At 37.6% G+C, this 20,055-nt stretch overlaps 1 protein-coding gene across 3 annotated transcripts in view; it reads right to left on the bottom strand.

Moving 5' to 3' along the window:
• Positions 1–338: 338 nt before the first annotated feature.
• Positions 339–20,055, bottom strand: part of CYTIP (cytohesin 1 interacting protein) — a 38,146-nt gene continuing 18,429 nt past the window's right edge. For 2 of the 3 annotated variants that reach the window (XM_023542941.2, XM_023542940.2), the window contains 3 exons: positions 19,752–19,821; positions 6,085–6,181; positions 339–3,561 (listed from right to left, as the gene is read on the bottom strand). In XM_023542941.2, coding sequence (XP_023398709.1) covers positions 3,095–3,561; positions 6,085–6,181; positions 19,752–19,821 — 634 coding nt within the window. In that variant the 3' untranslated portion in view covers positions 339–3,094. The remainder of the gene's footprint in view (positions 3,562–6,084; positions 6,182–19,751; positions 19,822–20,055) is intronic. The other variant, XM_003405837.4, reaches the window with a different exon arrangement.

Here is a 20,055-nt window from a genome sequence, read left to right as displayed (position 1 = left end):
ATAAAATTCCGACTTGCTTGACATATTGTGGCTTCTTCAGTCACATGAGAGAGTAATTACTCAATATGCTTGATTCCAGTTAGGTTTATCAAATGCAACTCTAGAAAGATACATTTTTGTAACAAATTGTCCATGTGGTTCACCAATATTGCGTATGTGACAACTTTGGGTTAAAAAAAAAAACACTTTATTTTTCTTTTCCCAGTAAATTACATCAAAGTGAGTCACTGTGCACCAGAAGATGAGAGAAAATCTTCTAAAGCCCCACTGAGGTCAGACTCAGTCTGAGAAGCTGTGCTGTGAGAAATTTACCCACATTTCCACTAAACAATAGCTAATTTTCTTACAGCTTGTGAACACATAAAACATGACATACCCTTCCTTCCTGTACCTTGGTTAACCAGGGCTTTTCTTTTTTTTCTTCCCAGAAATGTACCTAAATCTTAGCTCTAACTCCTCTTATCACAAACTACAGTGAAACTTGCTCTACCCCTTCTTTGTCTCCATTCCAGGTCTGACCTTTACTGTGATTCAGAAGCAACAGATAGATCATTCAGTGATTGGTGAAGCTTTGTCATCTCCTAGGTGCTCTGGAATTAGAATTTTCTACATGGTATTTGGGAATGTTCAAAATATTAATTACTTTTCCAAAAACACAAATGCACACAATTTTCTTCCTAGACAGATACCAATGGAATGGATCCCATGTTCCACATATTAGCCCACTTCTTATACTCTTGCAGTATTCCTTGGTTGCATGCTTCTTCTCACATGTACACAATGATGGAAAGATGTCTCACTTTGCATTAGTCACACTAAATTTAACACATAAAGCCTCCAGAAAAGCAAATGGCCTATGGCTTGCTTTCCCAGGTGACCTGTGATAGTCCTCAGAGGACTTTTCACATTGTCGAAGACTTTAAAGTTTACTTTCCTCAAGTAAACATGGTATTTCTTCCCACTAAACTTCAGAGATATGAGACTAACAGGCTGCCTTCATGCAAGAACATCTTTAACTTGATAATTCTAGTCTACAAGGAGAAATAAGCAGTACCAGTTGGATCACAACCCGTTTTCAAGCCCTTGTTGAAAATAACAACACATCCATAACCACGCAGTTATTAATAAGCCCATATATCTGAAAACTTGCTTGTGGGAACCAGGAGAAAAAGCCACTCTAAATGCGTGTTTGTTTTCCTATTTACTGAAGACAATATCCTTATCCATGAAGCATGTACAATTATGCATTTTAAGTCTTACTGTTAGAGAAAGAAATTCCTGTAGGAATATCTACATAGTACCAGCAAAAGAATAAACAATATCGAGAAAGACTAAGAGGAAAAGCTAGAAAAAAAAAAAAAAAGAGGAAAAGCTAGAGCCAGGGAAAAAAAACAGCTTCCAGATTCAGCCCTGCCACTGTGTGACCTCGAGAACTTCTCTGAAATCCTGCTTCCTTGTCTGTATGCCTAACACCTGCCTACAGGTTATTGAGGGGATAATAGGTATTGCATCTTTAATCCATGGCACAGTGGTTAAGCGTTTGGCTGCAATCCAAAAAGTCAGTAGTTGGAGCCCACCAGCCACTCGGTGGGAGAGAGATTTGGCAATGTGCTTCCATAAAGATTCACAGCCTTGGAAACCCTATGGGGCAGTTCTACTCTGTCCTATAGAGTCGCTATGAGTTAACCTACTAGGCATCAATCAATCATAGGCATGCTTGGTATTGTTCCCAGGAACAATGCAGCACACTGCCTTTCATCTGAATGACTCTCACTCAATCTCATCACCCAATGGATGCCTCTGATTTCAAAGGATTAATAGAAAGTAGGTCATAATTACAAATCTTTTCATGTTTTATTTCCCTAAGCTTCCTCATCCTCCCCTCTACAAAAATTACACTTTTTTTTTCTCTCAAAATGATAAATCTCTTGGATTATTTAGAAGTTTGCTTAAGTGTAGCAGTCCCACTCAAAGCCAATTGTCTCTCCTTCTCCCAACCACACACATACACACACACACAGAGTTTAAAATAATTAAGAATTATTTATTATATAGTCTGGACTATCTACTCCAGAGTATAAGTAGTAGCAGCTGCGTCACCAGAACAGAAAAATCATGTGCTTTAATATTATTGAATAAAAATGTGATCTAACATAATTAATATGCAAAAAAGATCTGAGATAATAACTGTTTGGGATATATAGTATGAAGTGAGGGATGATGTGAAAAAAATACACAGGAGGAAAATCCTTTCCCAAGTCTTAATTTTTCAGACTTTAAACATTTGTGGCAAAAAGTATCACACTTGAAAAAAAATCACAAAACTGTAGGATTCTGAGAGTTCTTCCAGACTTGTTATCAATGTTCCGGCAGAACAAAAGTTGAATCAGGCAAGAAAAATGAAATTCTTACCATTTTTGTTAGACTGCCTATTAAAAAAAAAAAAGAGAGAGAGAGAGATCTTACTGTACTCTTCCTCAACACTTATCTCAGACCAACGACCACTTTCCATGTTTCTCATGAAGCTTGGACCCTTCCACTAAGTCTTAAATTTCCTGCTGTATTTTTTTTTTATTGTCATGTGGATGTGAGAAATGTCTGATGATCACCTTTGGTCATAACCTTTCATAGATCTGGACATACACATTCAAAACTGCATATTACAAAGCACCCCCAGAGGTTACCGAACTTAAGAAAACCTAAGGTTTTGTAACATACCAATTAACCCGTGGAAAGTATTCCAAATAGTTACATTCTCTCAGTCCCTTCTTCAAATTTAACACCAAAAAGTTCTCAATTCTTGCCATGAACAATCTATAAAACAAATAATAACCTCACCTCCATAAGCAAAAGTAAAGCGAGCAGGAACTTTTGTTAATTTTTTATGTTATCTAGTTTATTACCAGATCTCCCTGCTAAGAACTTGAGTTGTTCTGGTTGAAAAATGATTTAAGAAGCAAGAAACAAAAGTTTAAATAAAGGGACGTCAGTTTCTCAGTCTCTCTGCACTTTCCCACTAAACTGGGTGGAGTTCATCTAGAGAAGTCTAGAGGTATTTCGGAAATAAGCTAATGGGAAAGGACATCACAAGAGGTCAAAAGCGACTCTCTTCCTCTTCCACCGCGCGGTGAAGGCCAGGGATGAATTTCAAGAGTTGTTTCCGGACACTTCCCCTCCTACTCTTCCGGGGCAGGGTCCCAAACACGTTTGAGAAGCTGCTATCACACAAGGGAGATAGAGACCCACTGCTGGTGGTGCTGATGTTCCGGTTCCTCCTCCATGAAGACTTCCTCAGAAAATCGTCTCCATCCTTGGGGATAAAGCACTCATCCTCTGTGCTTGTCTGCCGACTGAAGGCCCCTCCACTAGAGTCCTCAGACATGCATGTCTGGTAGCCGTCCTCGCTGTCCATGGTCACGGAGCTCAGCCAGCTCTTGCAACTGCTCTCACTGGATAATCGATTTCGGTCCACGAGGGCTGGGACCGGCGCAGGCAACATTCCAAACAAAGACGATTCATCTATGTCCGTGTTTTCCAAACTTGGGCAGTTAGCTGCATCACCTAGAATTCAGAAAACAAGTCTGCTGTGGAATGGATCTACAAATAATTACACCTATAAATAAACACACCAAATAACACTAAAAATTTTAAAAATACACCCTACAAATAAATAAACCAAACTTTCTCTCAGAAAGGCACACGGAAAAGTAAGGGTCGAGAGTGTCTTTCACTTGTGTGACTGTTGATGACGTCACTTGATAAATCTTAATGTAAATTTTCCCAAACCATTTTTCATGGGCATAGTTTCTCCATGTAAGGAAGTTCTGTGGGCAAGAAAATTACCGTTCTAGATTAAGAGAACAGTTCAACCAAGAATATGCCAATGGGGTTTGTGTATCTCCAAAAGGATAATTTCCCAGAATTAACTGGCCATGTAACATTTAATTAGCATTCTCACAGAAATGGAGTTTCGCAGAATTCACTTTGGGAAATACTGTCTTATAGATTTCTCCATTTAGTTCCTCCAATTCTTCATTATTGACTTTTTTAATAATCATAAAATTCTTATAAAATTATTTGAAGTAGAGAGGAAACACAGTTCTAAACCTACACCTATAGACTGATTATAGAGAATTCAAAGATGTTTAAAAATAGTGAGGATTTATGAAATCAAATATGTCTTTTAACCTAAATATTCTAAATTTCCTTAATACTTTAAATGCTCTGTAAAAGTGCTGTGCCCCAAAAAGATCCCTGTCCTCGGTCAAGTAATAATGTATTTCAGGAAACTGAATTTTAACCACTGGCTGAATTTTTTCATCGACCCTTCATAATGTGTATTTGGGCTCTCCAAACGCAAGTTTTAATCACACGCCAACTTCCTGTCCATACCCTACCTGCTTCCACACTATTTGAGTTGGTTGGCATGCTGGTTACAGAAAAGAAAATAATTGTAATACCAAGCTGAGGAAAATGTAATTAGGTGACTCTGCTTCAGAAAAAAAAAAACAAAACAGAACATTGCACACTCAGAATGGTTTTACTTTATGCTGAGATGTCTACTGCTGCTCGTCTTTGCCCTTGGTTGACAGTATACAAAGTGGCAGTTTCTTTCCATTTGATCTGCAAGGCTGAATATGGCCAAACTTGTGGTGACTAGTCATATTTTCCTGAGTGGTGCAAATGGTTAAGAGCTCAACTATTAGCTGAAAAGTTGGTGGTTTGAACACATCCAGAGCTGGCTCAGAAGTAAGGCGTGGCAATCTGCTTCTGAAAGGTCACAGCCTTGAAAACTCTATGGAGCAGTGCTACTGTGCACACATGGGGTTGCCGTGAGTCAGAATCAACTCAATGGAAATCAATAACAGCCATAGAAAAAGTAGACCAAAGAACTCTCTCAATCTCTAAAAAAATGTATACAAGAGTGGCCTTCTAAGAAGTCAATCTCCTCAACCCTGATCGAAGGGCAAAGATACAGACAAAGCTGTTCCCATAGAAGCTCAGGACTGCTAAACCCCACCTCCATTCCAAGATGCTCCAGAAGTGAGGCAAAGGCATCCCCAACACCTGTTTGTTTTCAGAAATCCAAATGTGGCTGAAATAGAGAACCTGCAAAGACTTTTTAAAAAAAAAAAAAACTCTGGCTCACTAACAAACTTCTAGCTCCAAGAATTCTATCGTGAATTTTTTAAAAATATCAACTTAAAGGCATAAAAAAAGAGAAGTAACTAGTACATAAATTTCAAATACTTCTGTTTTTTTGAACAACAACTTCAACACAAACCTCTAAACCATAAATCAGTATCTAATCAAGGATTAAATGGTATTTTTTTCTGTAACCAAATGGATTATCACTTTTAACAGATATTGTAGGTTATAAATAAAAAATATATATATATAAATAGTAGGTTATAAATAGGGACTTTAGTGTGGTGTCATCTGAAGAAGATATAACCTATATTTCACACCCACATAGCTGACGGCTTCTGTGAATTATTTGTACATGCAAGTTCATCCTTCAGGTTACACAGTCACACAGTAAATGTCAAATCAACACGTTTAAAACTCAGCTCTTCTCTTCAAAACGCACACAATGGCAAGAGCCATACACCTGCTGTTCTAATAATCTTACACATTTCTACCTTGGTTTTGGTGGCCATGAAGAATTTTATATATATATATATAAATGGAATTTACACAATTTGAGTAAATGATAGGCACTCTACTCAAGAAGTGGGCAACCATTCTAGCCTGAATAGCTTCTGAGAACTACACAGTCCCTGTACCATGAATGTTCTAGAGAATTTAATTCATCTCCTGAACTAGTAAGAGACTCAGGCAATATTTTCTACTGCTCTTCTCACATCTCCAGGTGCCTCTTGTGTTTGTGTGCACACATGTGTGTTTGCATGCATATGTGCTATGTGTTGACTTACTCTTCCTCCTAACCCACAGGTCACTCCAAGGATCACTCCAAAGAGATACAGAGGGATATCCTTGGTTGGAACTAGACAAATTTTTCTTGTAATGATGACAACCCTAAAACAACTTAAAGGCAGAAACACTGAAAGGATGAAATGTTACCGTGGTTTCTAAACAGGAAATCACATTTACCATGAAGAAGACGCTGTTCCTGTAACTGCAGAGATCTGAACTCTACCCATTTTTTCTTCAAAGTTTGCTGTGAGAATGAAGAAAAAAGTGTTAATTATTAGAAAACCCCAGTGAAGACAACAGTTTACTTCTAGGTGCTGATATTTGTCACTAAATTTCATTCTCTTCTTTCTGGCAGTAACTACCCCTCCATATTCATTTGAAAGAGTTTTGCTGTATAAAATGGAGGTACTGAGAATACACTTTCTGAAGAAATATCCTAGGAGCTTCTACAAGCATTTTGCTTTTTTTTTAAAACAATGACATGTATTTATTTACATATTTTTTTAAATATAATAGATTCCTTGGTTTTCAAATCCACTTACTAGCTGTTTAGACAGGTAGTTACACTCTAGCTTTCCCCTGTCTGCAGGGTGAAGACAATAATAGAACATAAACCTTGGGATTGTCATGAGAATTAAATGAGTAAATACATGTAAAATGTTTAGAACACTGACTAGAACATAGTAAATGCTCAGTAAATATCATCATCAACCAATGACCTTGGGATTCTATAATAGTTTTTTCTGCTGAACATCTATTTATTTTCCACACACAAAAAAGGAAACAGACATGGTCTAAAATGCTTCCTTCAAAGGCTAAACTTAGAACACTGTTAAGTAACCCAACTTCTTATTTGCTTCCTTCCTAGGCTTTCCCAGCACATGAAAGCATTGGCCCAGGGTGGGAATGTAACAGTGAAAACTGCATGGCTGAGCCCAGCCCATAGAGAGGAGCTGAGGCAACGGAAATTGAAAGCAAACCAGGCATCTAGCCAAACACCAAGGTTCATTCTTTGCCCTGCTCCTTTTCTTCCATTCCACCCTTCCCCGACATTCCAGATCACTGGGGCAAGCCCAGCAGGTGGGCACAGCTCAGATTTGTCAATGAAGACTTATCCCAAAGTAAAGATAGCATAGTTGGAAACAAACAGTCCTCTTTACACATCTGGGAAGGTATAGACCCAGGCTACAAAGAAAGGGGGAAAAAAAAGCACATTGGGGAGGGAAAGGCCTAAGGGAAAGAAAATAATGAAATTATAAGAACGTCACTAAATGCTTAAGGGAACACAGCCCTGCAAGATCTGAAACTGGGCAAGATTTTCCAAGCCTTCATAGAAATCCTTGTGGTTTCCAACATGATATATAAACAATAAATCAAAGTAATAAAACATCTGGCTAAATTAATTTCTTGTTCTTTCTAGATTATAATAATGGCTGTAAGATCTGTGGGCTACCTTCATCACAGTTTTTGTTTCCTGTTTAAGTCTTGTTTCATGTGAAAGTCAGAGTAAGGCACCCAGGGGGTATAGGACTAACAAGGAGCTGCCCTATATACCAACCCTATTCTTCCTTTTCAAAGAGGTTTATCTCCTGCAAAAAAAAAAAAATAGAGTCCAGCTGGGAACCATAAGGCCAGATTGACACTCAAAACTATATATAAAAAAAAGAGGGACTTGTATCTTCGCACTTATTACCCAGAAATACAGAGTCAAAGATTGCCAAATAATTGGAGGTTTTTTAATGAAAATAAAGGTTTTAAAATATCTCATCTGCTGATTTGGCCCAGTTACAAGTATGTCATCACTTAGAGCAAGAAAACACCAGTGTAAAAATCAGATATGTCAACATGACTAAGAGTTTTCAGTCAGTTGTTAGGGATCTGTAATTGTAAACTTCCCTATTTCTCTGCCTATACTACTGACATTACGACTATATATTTGGGTCAAACGACTATATATTTGGGTCAAATATAAATTCTCATCATTAGAAGAGAAGTATATGTGATATCTAACTGTACTGGGTTACATCAACTCACTGTGCAACTGTTCAGTACTAGCTGAATGAAAAAATGATTTCCTGATACAACACTCAACTATCTACATTCCCAGTGTTTTTCAATCCATATGAGACATACAGCTAAACATTCCCAAGGCACTTTCAAAGTACAAAGTAGCAAAGTACTTCCCAAAGGCTACAAACCCAGTAAATAACAGAGGTAGATTAAAAACTAGCTCTCCCAGCTACTCCATTGATGTGCTCTTTTCATGTCAAAACTTTGAATCATAGGTCAAGAGAAAGGGAATTCCTTGCTCAGAAGGGACCACTGTTTCTAAAGAAGAGCTGCTGGCCCCCGCAAAAATTCTTTGAGGTACAGATTGCACAATTACATAGCACATACAAAGTAAATGTCATTGTGTGGAGGGGAAGCCAACCCAATCCTGACTGTAGGTCAGACCCAGACATTTCTGGCTCAAGAACTGAACTGTTATCAATTGGCATAATACTGTTTTTGGGGTTTCTGTTCTGTGTCCTCATTCAGTGAGTCTTAAAAGCTTGTGAGTGGCCAGCCAAGATAAATTGATCTCTGTTTCCTGTAGGTGACAGAAGAAGGAGACCCAGGAATCAGAGATGAACAAGGACTACAGGACTAATTGCATCCATGAACTACTGCCTCCCCTGTCATGAGACCAGAAGAACTGGATGGTGTCTTGCTACCATTAGTGAACATTTTGATCACAGCCACCATAGATGGATCCTGATCGAAAGGAATAAAATTGCAGAACGGAAATCCAAATTCTTAAAGACTCCAGACTTACTGGACCCACTGAGACTATTGCCCCTAGATGCTCTTTGAGCCTTTAACCAAAACTATCTGCTGAAGTAATCTTTAGACTAAACGACAATTTAGCTCAATTAGTATGCCTTGAGTATTGTGCCCTCTTAAAATATTATATATAATGAGACCAAAATGACAACAGTAAATCCACAGTATAGATGAGAAGACTAGCAGAGCAGTGAGTCTAATTTAAAGGTGGTGGATCAATTTGGGTAGAAACAGCAAGATTGTTGATACAAAGTGAAGAGTGGACTATACTGAATTATACGTGTAGAAATTCTTGAATGGGTGCATGTTTTGCTCTCTATATTTTCACTAAAAATAAAATAAATATTTTTTTAAAAACAGCTGAACTAGAAATGGCATAATCAAAAGATTAGAAATGGGAAGGAAACGAAAAAAGGCAAGCAGGACTGAACCTGAAGTCATGCTGGGTCTGCAGAACCAGAGAGAGGCAGCCAGGAATATGGATCCTATGGCAAAATGTGGTTTAAATGCACCTATCTGAGCAAAGTATATAGCTGAAGCTCACCCACCAGTAAAAGGAGACTGAGAAAAGCTGCTGTGATTGCTAGGGTTCCCGTAGAGCTTGTCTCTAGAGAGGCAGAAGTACATAAACACTGCCTCATGACTACAGCCACGCAGCATATTGACCTCAGGACAGCCATCCAAGTTGTCAGACCTCACTGGATTGGGAGCTCTGAAGAGCTGAGTGGAGGCAGCTGTCCAACTATCACATTGTGCTTAGGAGAGAGGCTACCACTCAAGGTAAGTATGTAAACACACACACACACACACGCACACGCACACGCACACACACACACGCACACACACACGCACGCACGTATATAAATTTAAAAACTCTGTAGAAAAAACAAAGGTCCCTGGTTGGTGAAAACAATTTGTATTTAACTACTAACCTAAAGGTTGGCAGTTCAAACCTACCCGGTGGAACCATGAAGAAAAGGCCTGGTAATCTGCTTCCATTAAATTACAGCCAAGAAAACTCTATGGAGCAGTCCTACGCTGTAACACATGGTGTTACCATGTGTGGCAATTGACTCGATGGCAACAAGTTTGGTTTTCTATACAGAAAGAACACATTCTATAGAGAACACAAAGGGAACAAGAAAATCGCTGAAGATAATACTAAAGAATTAAAAAAACATAAAATGATATAAAATATGAAAGAGCAGTTAGGAATCGTAGAAGATAGATTGACAGACTCTAATACATATCTAAAAGAAATTCCAAGAGATAATACAAGGAGTGGTAAGGAAGCTATATTCAAAGAGGTCAAAGCCGATGATTTTCTAAAACTGAAGAAAGTCATAATTCCTTAGATTGAAAGGGCGCTGCAAGTCCTAAGAAGTATAAATTTAAAAATACATCCAGACCCAGTCACAGTGTCGTGAACTGTATATTACTGAAGACAAAAGAACATCAAAAGGGCAACCAGAAAAATATTTTGAAACATTACCACAAATCCAAACACTAGTTTTTGAAAAGACTCAAAAATACAAAATTCTTTAGAGAGATTTAACAAGGGGGAAAAAAGGGGAAAGTAGAGAAGGCATAAAAAATAGTACAAAAAAAATGGGAACATAATCACTGTTATAATAAAAAGATAACTGAATTTTTATCATCGACTTTGTCAATAAATTTCAAAACTTTATTAACAAAAACGTAATTCACCAAAACTGGCTAAAACAAAAACAAACAAAAAAAATCTTATAACTAATAAAGAAATTGAAAAATAGTTTAAAAGACTTCCCACCAAAAAAGAACCGCCAAGCCCTGATGATTCAGATTATATGACAAGAGTTCTTACCAGAGAACAAAAAGGGGAACATATTTCCCAGCTCATGCTTAGAACCCAGTAAACTTGATACCAAAATTACAGAAAAATAGCCTGACAAAAGAAAATAACAGGCCAAGCTAACTCATGAAGCTACTTCCAAAAATTCTAAAGAAAATATTAGCAAGTCAAATTGACAAGTATTTGAAAAATAATTACCAATTATGACCAGGTTGGGTTTATCCTAAAAGGTCCCTGGGTAACACAAATGGCTTGCACTCAACTACTAACCTAGAAGGAGTCCTATGGCACAATGGTTAAGAGCTCTGCTGCTAACTGAAAGTTTGGAAGTTCGAACCCACCAGTGGCTCTGTGGAAAAAAAGATCTAGTTATCTGCTCCCATAAAGATTAACAGCCTAGGAAACCTTATGGGGCAGTCGCTACAGGGTTGCTATGAGTCAGAATTGACTCACTGACTCTGTGGTACACAACAACAGCTAACCTAGAGGTTGGTGGTTTGAACCTATCCAGCAGCACCATGGGATAAAGGGCTGGTGATCACTTCTGTAAAGATTACAGCAAGAAAACCCTATGGAGCAGTTCTACTCTGTAACACATGAGGTTGCCATGAGTTGGAAACGGCTCTATAGCAATGAGATTTTTTGTTTGTTTGGGGGTTTATCCTAGGAATGCAAGAGTGGCTTTATGTTTGAAATGTTTTAAATGTCATTCACTCTACTGACATTGAAAAAAAAAGAAAGAAAACAGAAGAGCATCATAACAGATGCAGAAAAAAAAAAGTGATAAAATTTAACACACAAGTGCTATAAAAACCACCAACAAATGGTATAGAAAACAGCTTCCTTAGTCTGAGAAGTATATTAATAAAGATAGCTCATTCCTAATGAGGAAGAACTGGAAGAATTCTTTTTAAAATCAAGACCAAAACAAGGATGCTTGCTTTTATGGGTTCTATTCACCATTGAGTTGGAGGTCCCACACAGTGTAGTAAAGTAAGAAGGATTGTAATAATGAATAAAACTGTTATCCACAGTTATTACCTTCATAAAAACTCAAAAGAAGCTACAATTTATTAGAAATTACAAGAGAGTTTAGCAAGGTGTTTGAATAAAAAAGCATAGAAAATTGATTTTGTACATATATACGTCAACCTTATGAAGGAGCCCCGGGAGCGCAATGGTTAAGCACTTAGTTGCTAACTGAAAGGTTGGTGGTTTGCAACACCAACAGTTCCAAGAGAGAAAGATCTGGCAATCTGCTCCTATAGAGATAATAGCCAAGAAAACCCTGTGGGGCAGTTCTGTCACATGGGGTTGCTATGAGTCAGAATTGATTCAATGGCATACAACAATAACAATATACATTAACCTCAATCAAAAGATGCAATATTTATAAAGAAATTATAAAAGGACTACAAATTATAAGACAGACAGGAATACATCTAACAAAAGATTTATAAGACCCATATGAATAAAATTATAAGACTTTATTAGAAGATATTAAAGAAGACAATTAAAAATGAGATAATCCATCAAAATTCATTATCATAAAGCTACTGAGTCTCCTCAAATTGATCTGCATATACAGAGTGGGATATCAATCAAAACAGCATACCTTCATGCAACTTGACAATCTGATTCTAAAATTTGTATAGAAGATCAAAGGACCAAGAATAAACTGGAAGGCTTGCCCAAACAGATATCAAGATTTATTAGAAATAACCGAGTCGAGGGCAAACAAATTGACCAAGAATCAATTTGGAGCAGAATAGGGAGCCAGTAATCAAGTCCACACATACATGGAATTTAGTTACAAACAGGTTTCACTGCAGAGCAGAAGGGAGAAAGAGGAACTATAAAAACATGGTGCTGGGACAAATGAGTATCCATATGGAAAAAAATGAAATTGGAATCCTACCACAGACTATATACAAAAATTAATTTGAGATGAATTAAGAACTTCAGTATAAAAAGAAAAACCTTAAGACTTTCAGAAGAAATTAAAGAAAATGTGGATTAACTGCAAAGGACAGATAATTAGGAGTTTTCTCATCAACAAAAATATCAAAGAAATAATACATTCAAAGTGCCGTGGGAACAAAATGTCAACTTAGCAATTACCTAGCAAAAGTGTCTTTCAAGAAAACCAAAACCAAATCCAGTTCCGTCGAGTCGATTCCGACTCATAGCGGCCCTATAGGACTGAGTAGAACTGCCCCATAGAGTTTCCAAGGAGTGCCTGGCAGATTCGAACGGCCGACCTTTTGGTTAGCAGCCATAGTACTTAACCACTACTCTACCAGGGCAAGAGTATGGGTGAAATAAAGACTCTTTTTTGACAAAGAAAGACCTATTTGCCCTCACTGAAGTATGTTCTTTACCAAGAAGAAAAATAAACCCAGAGCTAAGAAGTAGAATGCAGGAAACAACAGCAAGCACATCAATTCAACCGGTTGACAAATGGATTCATTACGAGTTTTTTGGAATTTTTTTTTTTGTTGTTGTTAGGTGCCATCTAATCGGTTTTGACACCTAGTGACCCTATGTACAACAAAACGAAACACTGCCCAGGCCTATACCATCCTCACAGTCATTGTTGTGCTTGAGCTCATTGTTCCAGCCACCATGTCAATCCATTTCATCAAGGGTCTTCATCTTTTTCGCTGGACCTCTACTTTACCAAGGATGATGTCCTTCTCCAGGGACTGATCTCTCCTGATAACATGTCCAAAGTAATGTGAGACATAATCTACAGCATTCTGGCTGTACTTCTTCCAAGACAGATTTACTCATTCTTTTAGCAGTTCATGGTATATTCAATATTCTTCACCAACACCACCATTCAAAGGCGTCAATTCTTCTTCAGTCTTTCTTATTCATTGTCCAGCTTTTGCATGCACAAGAGGAGACTGAAAACACCGTGGCTTCCATCAGGCGCACCTTAGTCTTCAAGCTGATATCTTTGCTTTCAATACTTTAAAGAAGTCATTTGCAGCAGATTTGCCCAATGCGACGTGTCTTTTGATTTCTTGACTGCTGCTTCCATGGGTATTGATTGTGGATCCAAGTAAAATGAAATCCTTGACAACTTGAATCTTTTCTGCATTTATCATGATGTTGTTTATTGGTCCGGTTGTGAAGATTTTTGTTTTATGTTGAGGTGTAATCCATACTGAAGGCTGTAGTGTTTGATCTTTGTCAAGAAATGTTTCAAGTCCTCTTCACTTTCAGCAAGCAAGGTTGTGTCATCTGCATAACACAGGTTGTTAATGAGTCTTCCTCCAATTCTGTTGCTGCATTCTTCTTCATATAGTCCAGCTTCTCTGATTATTTGCTCAGCATACAGATTGAATAAAAAAAAAACCCGTTGCCATCAAGTTGATTCCTACTCACAGCAACCCTATAGGACTGCTGCATAGAGTTTCCAAGGAGCACCTGGTGGATTCAAACTGCCAACCTTTGGGTTAGCAGCCATAGCTCTTAACCACTACACCACCAGGGTTTCCGACAAATTGAATAGTTATGGTGAAAGGATACAACCCTGACGCACACCTTTCCTGACTTTAAACCACTCAGTATCCCCTTGTTCTGTTTGAACGACTGCCTCTTGATCTATGTACAGGTTCCTCGTGAGCACAATTAAGTGTTCTGGAATTCCCATTCTTCTCAAAGTTATCCATACTTTGTTATGATCCACACAATTGAATGCCTTTGCATAGTCAATAAAACACAGGTAAACATCTTTCTGGTATTCTCTGCTTTCAGCCAGGATCCATCAGCAATGACATCCCTGGTTCCAAGTCCTTTCCTGAATCCCACCTGAATTTCTGGTAGTTTCCTATCAATATAGTGCTGCAGCCACTTTTGAATATTGTTGGATAATTTCTGCATTCGGTTGGTCATCTTTCTTGAGAATAGGCATAAATATGGATCTCTTCCAGTCATTTGGCCAGGAAGCTGTCTTCCAAATTTCTTGGCATAGACGATTGACCACTTCCAGTGCTGCATCTGTTTGTTGAAACATCTCAATTGGTACTCCATCAATTCCTAGAGCCTTGTTCTTCTCCAATTCCTTCACTCCAGTTTGGACTTCTTCCTTCAGTACCATCAGTTCCTAATCATATGCTACCTCCTTTTTGGTACAGTGACTCTGTATTTCTTCCATCTTCTTTTGATGCTTCCTGCATAGTTTAATATTTTTCCCATAGAACCCTTCACTATTGCAACTTGAGGCTTGAATTTTTTCTCCAGTTCTTTCAGCTTGAGAAATGCTGAGCATATTTTTCCCTTTTGGTTTTCTACCTTGAGATCTTTGTACATGTCATTATAATACTTTATTTTGTCTTCTCGAGCTGCCCTTTGAAATCTTCTGTTCAGTTCTTTTACTTCATCATGTCTTCCTTTCACTTTAGCTACATGACATTCAAGAGCAAGTTTCAGAGTCTCTTCTGACATCCATCTTGGTCGTTTCAAATTTCCCATCTTTTTAATGACCTCTGGCTTTCTTCATGTAAGATGTCCTTGATGTCATTCTACAACTCGTCTGGTCTTTGGTCATTAGTATTCAATGCATCAAATCTCTTCCTGAGATGGTCTCTAAATTCAGGTGGAACATATTCAAGGTTGTACTTTGGCTCTCATGGACTTTTAATTTTCATCACTTTCAGCTTCAACTTGAACTTGCATATGAGTAATTGATGATCTGTTCCACAGTCAGCCCCTGGCCTTGTCCTGACTGATGATATAGAGCTTTTCCATCATCTCTTCCCACGATGTAGTCAATTTGATCCCTGTGTATTCCATCTGGTGAGGTCTATGTGTATAAAAAAAAAAAGTCACCATTTATGTTGGTGAAAAAAGGTATCTGCAATGAAGAAGTCATTGATCTTGCAAAATTCTATCATGTGATAGATTTCTAACACCAAGGCCATATTTTCCAACTACCAATCCTTCTTCTTTGTTTCCAACTTTCACATTCCAATCACCAGTAAATATCAATGCATCCTGATTGCATGTTCTATCAAGCTCAGACTGCAGAAGTTGGAAAAAATCCTCAATTTCCTCATCTTTGGTCTTAGTGTTTGGTGTACAAATTTGAATAATAGTCTCATTAACTGGTCTTCCTTGTAGGCATATGGATATTATCCTATCACTGACCGCAGTGTACTTCAGGATAAATCTTGAAATATTCTTTCTGACGATGAATGTAACGTCATTCTTCTTCAAACTGTCATTCCCGGCATAGTAGACCATATGATTGTCCTATTCAAAATGGCCAATACCAGTCCATTTCACCTCACTAATACCTAGGATATGGATGTTTATGTGTTTCATTTCCTTTTTGACAATTTCCAAATCCTAGATTCATGCTTCATACATTCCACGTTCTAATCATTAACGGATCTTTGCAGCCGTTTCTTCTCATTTTGAGTCGTGCCACATCAGCAAATGCAGGTCCTGAAAGCTTGACTCCATTTACATCATTAAGGTCGACTCTACTTTGAGGAGGTAACTCTTCCACAGTCGTATTTTGAGTGTCTTCCAATCTGAGGGGCTCATCTTCCGGCACTATATTAGACAGTCTTCTGCAGCTACTCATAATGTTTTCACTGGCTAATTCTTTTCAGAAGTAGACTGCCGGATCCTTCTTCCTGTATATCCTACTGTGGGAGCTCAGCTGAAACCTGCCCTCCAAGGGTGACCCTGCTGATACTTGGATACTGGTGGCATAGCTTCCAGCATCACAGCAACATGCAAGCCACCAGAGTATGATACGCTGACAGACACGTAGGGGTTTCTTAGAATAAAATCCAATATTTTGTAATTTTAAAAACTGATGAAACTCTTTCAAAAAGGCAATAATAAGGAAAATAGGATGTTAAATTGACATTTACAGCATGTTAAGGTCTTCATGATGTCCAGGAAAAGGAGATATTGAAAATTTTTAAAGTTTATATATTCTTAGAAAAAATAATAATGAAGTATGTATATTAAAACTTGAAGAGAAAACACTCAAAGAACAAAAGTTTCTTACAAGCATGAAATATATTTGTGCAAGAGAGTACTACCTTATTCCACGAATTACAGGCCTATTTTTTCGCTTTTTAAATAAGATCATCAGTTTATTTTCTTCATTCCTTTCCTTTTTCTACAAAAGTCTGAAAACCTAGTTTAATGTTTTTTTGGATGTCCACCAAGATTTAGTATCTCCATTTTATAAAAGCAAATTAACTTTTGACAGTTAAAAATAATAAATAAATAAATATGAAGCATTGTTTACTCCTTATTGAAATTTAATGGTCAAATGTTAGAAATATGTCTTTTACTTATTTACAAAAATATACTGAAGGTCTTAGCCAATGCTATAAGAAAAGAAAAATAAATTAGTTGAATAACTGGAGATAAAAAAGGGTAAAACTCTCATTATCTGCAGATGATATGATGTCTATACAAAAAATCAAAGAAAATCTACAAATTATTAGAATAAAGGAAGTTCAGAAAGATTTCTAAATTAAGAAAATCAATATAAAAATTAATAGCAATAAGAATAAAATTTTAAAGATCATGTTTATTATAAAACCAGTTGCCATCCAGTTGATTCCTACTCATAGCAACGCTGTAAGACAGAGTCGAATTGCCCAGCAGGGTTTCTAGAGCTGTAAATCTTTATGGAAGCTGGCTGCTGCATCTTTCTCCGTGGGTTTGAACCGCTCGCTTCTCAGTTAGCAGCTGAGTGCTTAACCACTGTGCCACCAGAGCTCTTTATATTTATTATAGTAAGGAAAATTAGATCTAAGAGAATAAATTTAGTAAAAGATATGTAAGAATGTATGAAGAAAATTACAGAATGTTTTCAAGTCCATAAAAGACCTGAATAAAATGAGATACTGTGTTCAAAGCGATAAAAATGAAAACCATAAAGATGTCAATTGATCTCATTTATTTTATAAATTAAATTCTAATCAAAATCTGAGCAGAGGAATTCTTTAAAGGAATTTGACAAGTTGATTTTAAAAAATCACAGGGATAAGCAAAGTGACAAAAATATCAAAACCAATGTTGACACAGAAGAAAGTAGGGCTTGTTGATGAATTGGATGTAGAGGAAGAGAAGAATACAAGATTAGACATAATTGGATATTCCTGCAGCAGTAATTGTGTGGCTTTTGATAATTCTGCAATTTCCTCATCACAAAATTTCATCTTTAAGGGTTTTCCCATATATGTATTTACACATACGTGTATATGTGTATATACATATATGTATCATATGTATATATGTTTGTATACTTAGTGGGTTCAATAATTAATAAGTACATACTTCATTATATTGCTGTTGTTAGATGCCATCAAGTCACTTCCAACTCATAGCGACCCTACGTACAACAGAATGAAACATTTCCCGGCCCTGTGCCATCCTCACAATAGTTGTTATGCTTGAGCATATTGTTGCAACCACTGTGTCAATCCATCTAGTTGAGGGTCTTCCTCTTTTTTGCTGACCCTCTACTTTACCAAACATGACGTCCTTCTCCAGGGACTGATCCCTCCTGACAACATGTCCAAAGTGTGTGAGACATAGTCTCACCATCCTTGCTTCTGAGGAGCATTCTGGCTGTAATTCTTCCAAGATGGATTTGTTTGTTCTTCTGGCAGTCCATGGTATGTTCAATATTCTTCGCCAGCACCATAAGTAAAAGGTATCAGTTCTTCTTTGGTCTTCCTTTTTCATTCATTGTCCACCATGGCTTGGAGCAGGTGCACCTTAGTCCTTAAAGTGACATCTTTGCATTTTAACACTTTAAAGAGATCTTTTGCAGCAGATTTGCCCAATGCAATGTGTCATTTGATTCCTTGACTGCCACTTCCACAGGTGTTGATTGTGGAATGTGGATCCAAGTAAAATGAAATCCCTTACAACTTCAATATTTTCTTCGTTTACAACAATTTTGCTTATTGGTCGAGTTGTGAGGATTTTGTTTTCTTTATGTTGAGGTGTAATCTATACTGATGCTGTGGTCTTTGATCTTCATCAGTAAGTACTTTAAATCCCCTTCACTTTCAGCAAGTAAGGTTGTGTCATCTGCATATCGCAGGTTGTTAATGAGTCTTCCTCCAATCCTAATAATGCGTTCCTACTTCTCTGAGTATTTGCTCAGCGTACAGACTGAATAACTATGGTGAAAAGTTACAACCCTGATGCACACCTTTCCTGACTTTAAACCATGGAGCATCCTTTGTTCTGTTCAAACAACTGCCTCTTGGTCTAAGTACAGGTTCTTCGTGAGCACAATTAAGTGTCCTGGAATTTCCATTCTTCACAATGTTATCCATAATTTGTTATGATTCACACAGTGGAATGTATTTATATAGTCAATAAAACACAGGTAAACATTTTTCTCCTATTTTCTGCTTTCAATTATAATCCATCTGACATCATCAGTGATATCCTTTGCTCCACGTCCTCTTCTTAATTCAGCTTGAATTGCTGGCAGTTCCCTGTTGATGTACCGCTGGAACAGCTTTTGAAAGACCTTCAGCAAAATTTTACTTGTGCGTAATATTAATGATATTGTTCAATAATATCCACATTCTGTTGGACTACCCTTCTTTGAAATGGATACAAATATGGATCTCTTCCAGTAGGTTGGCCAGATAGCTGTCTTCCAAATTTCTTGGCATAGACGAGTGAGCGCTTCCAGCACTGTCTCTGTTTGTTGAAACATCTCAACAAAGCCAAGTAAGCAACCTGATGGAGTACGCCATGCAACCCTGCTCAGACTGGCCACCTCATTGCCATGCAGAAATAAGAACTGGGATAAAGAAGTTAACTGGGACCAAAGGACGGGTCTACAAAGGCTAGGACTCTGGCACACATAATTGCGGGGGTGGAGTTCATGTCTTGGAAGAGAGTCACCAGCCCAGCAAAATGAGATTTGTAAGACCCTCAAAGAGCCAATCTGGGAAATTTTCAGTAAACATCCTCCACTGTGCAACCTCACCTGGAAATTTTAATTTTATTCCCTTTCAGAGTTGATGGTGTGTTTGCTCATCATGACATTTTATCTTCAATGGCTTCCCAATTCCTCAAATAGATCTTCATTCTACCACTCACACATTCAAGGACGAAAAGTGTACATCACTATGTAAAATTAAATTACCTTTAAAACCTGCAGCTTTGCCTCCAGCTCTGCTCTTCTCAGAATCATTGTTCCATTAAGAGTCTCTATCCTGTTTAAATAAAACAGAAAAAGGATAGTGGGAATGGCGCGAGTGGTTCTTTTAAACACATACACCCTTATGGAGTACTACACTTTGAGCACAGACTATACTAAAAAAACAACATAAATGTTATATTTCTCCTGGCACTTTAGGTATTTGGACCTAGGCCAAAGCTTCTACAACATTGAGAGGAAGAAAATGGAAATAAATAAATAAAACTTCCGCTTGAGAGGATAGGAGCCC

This window comes from Loxodonta africana, chromosome 6, assembly GCF_030014295.1.
Source record: "Loxodonta africana isolate mLoxAfr1 chromosome 6, mLoxAfr1.hap2, whole genome shotgun sequence".
In the NCBI taxonomy this organism is placed as follows: Eukaryota; Metazoa; Chordata; class Mammalia; order Proboscidea; family Elephantidae; genus Loxodonta; species Loxodonta africana.
The sequence above is the reverse complement of the archived record's forward strand: the minus strand, read 5'-3'. Positions and strand labels throughout refer to the sequence as shown.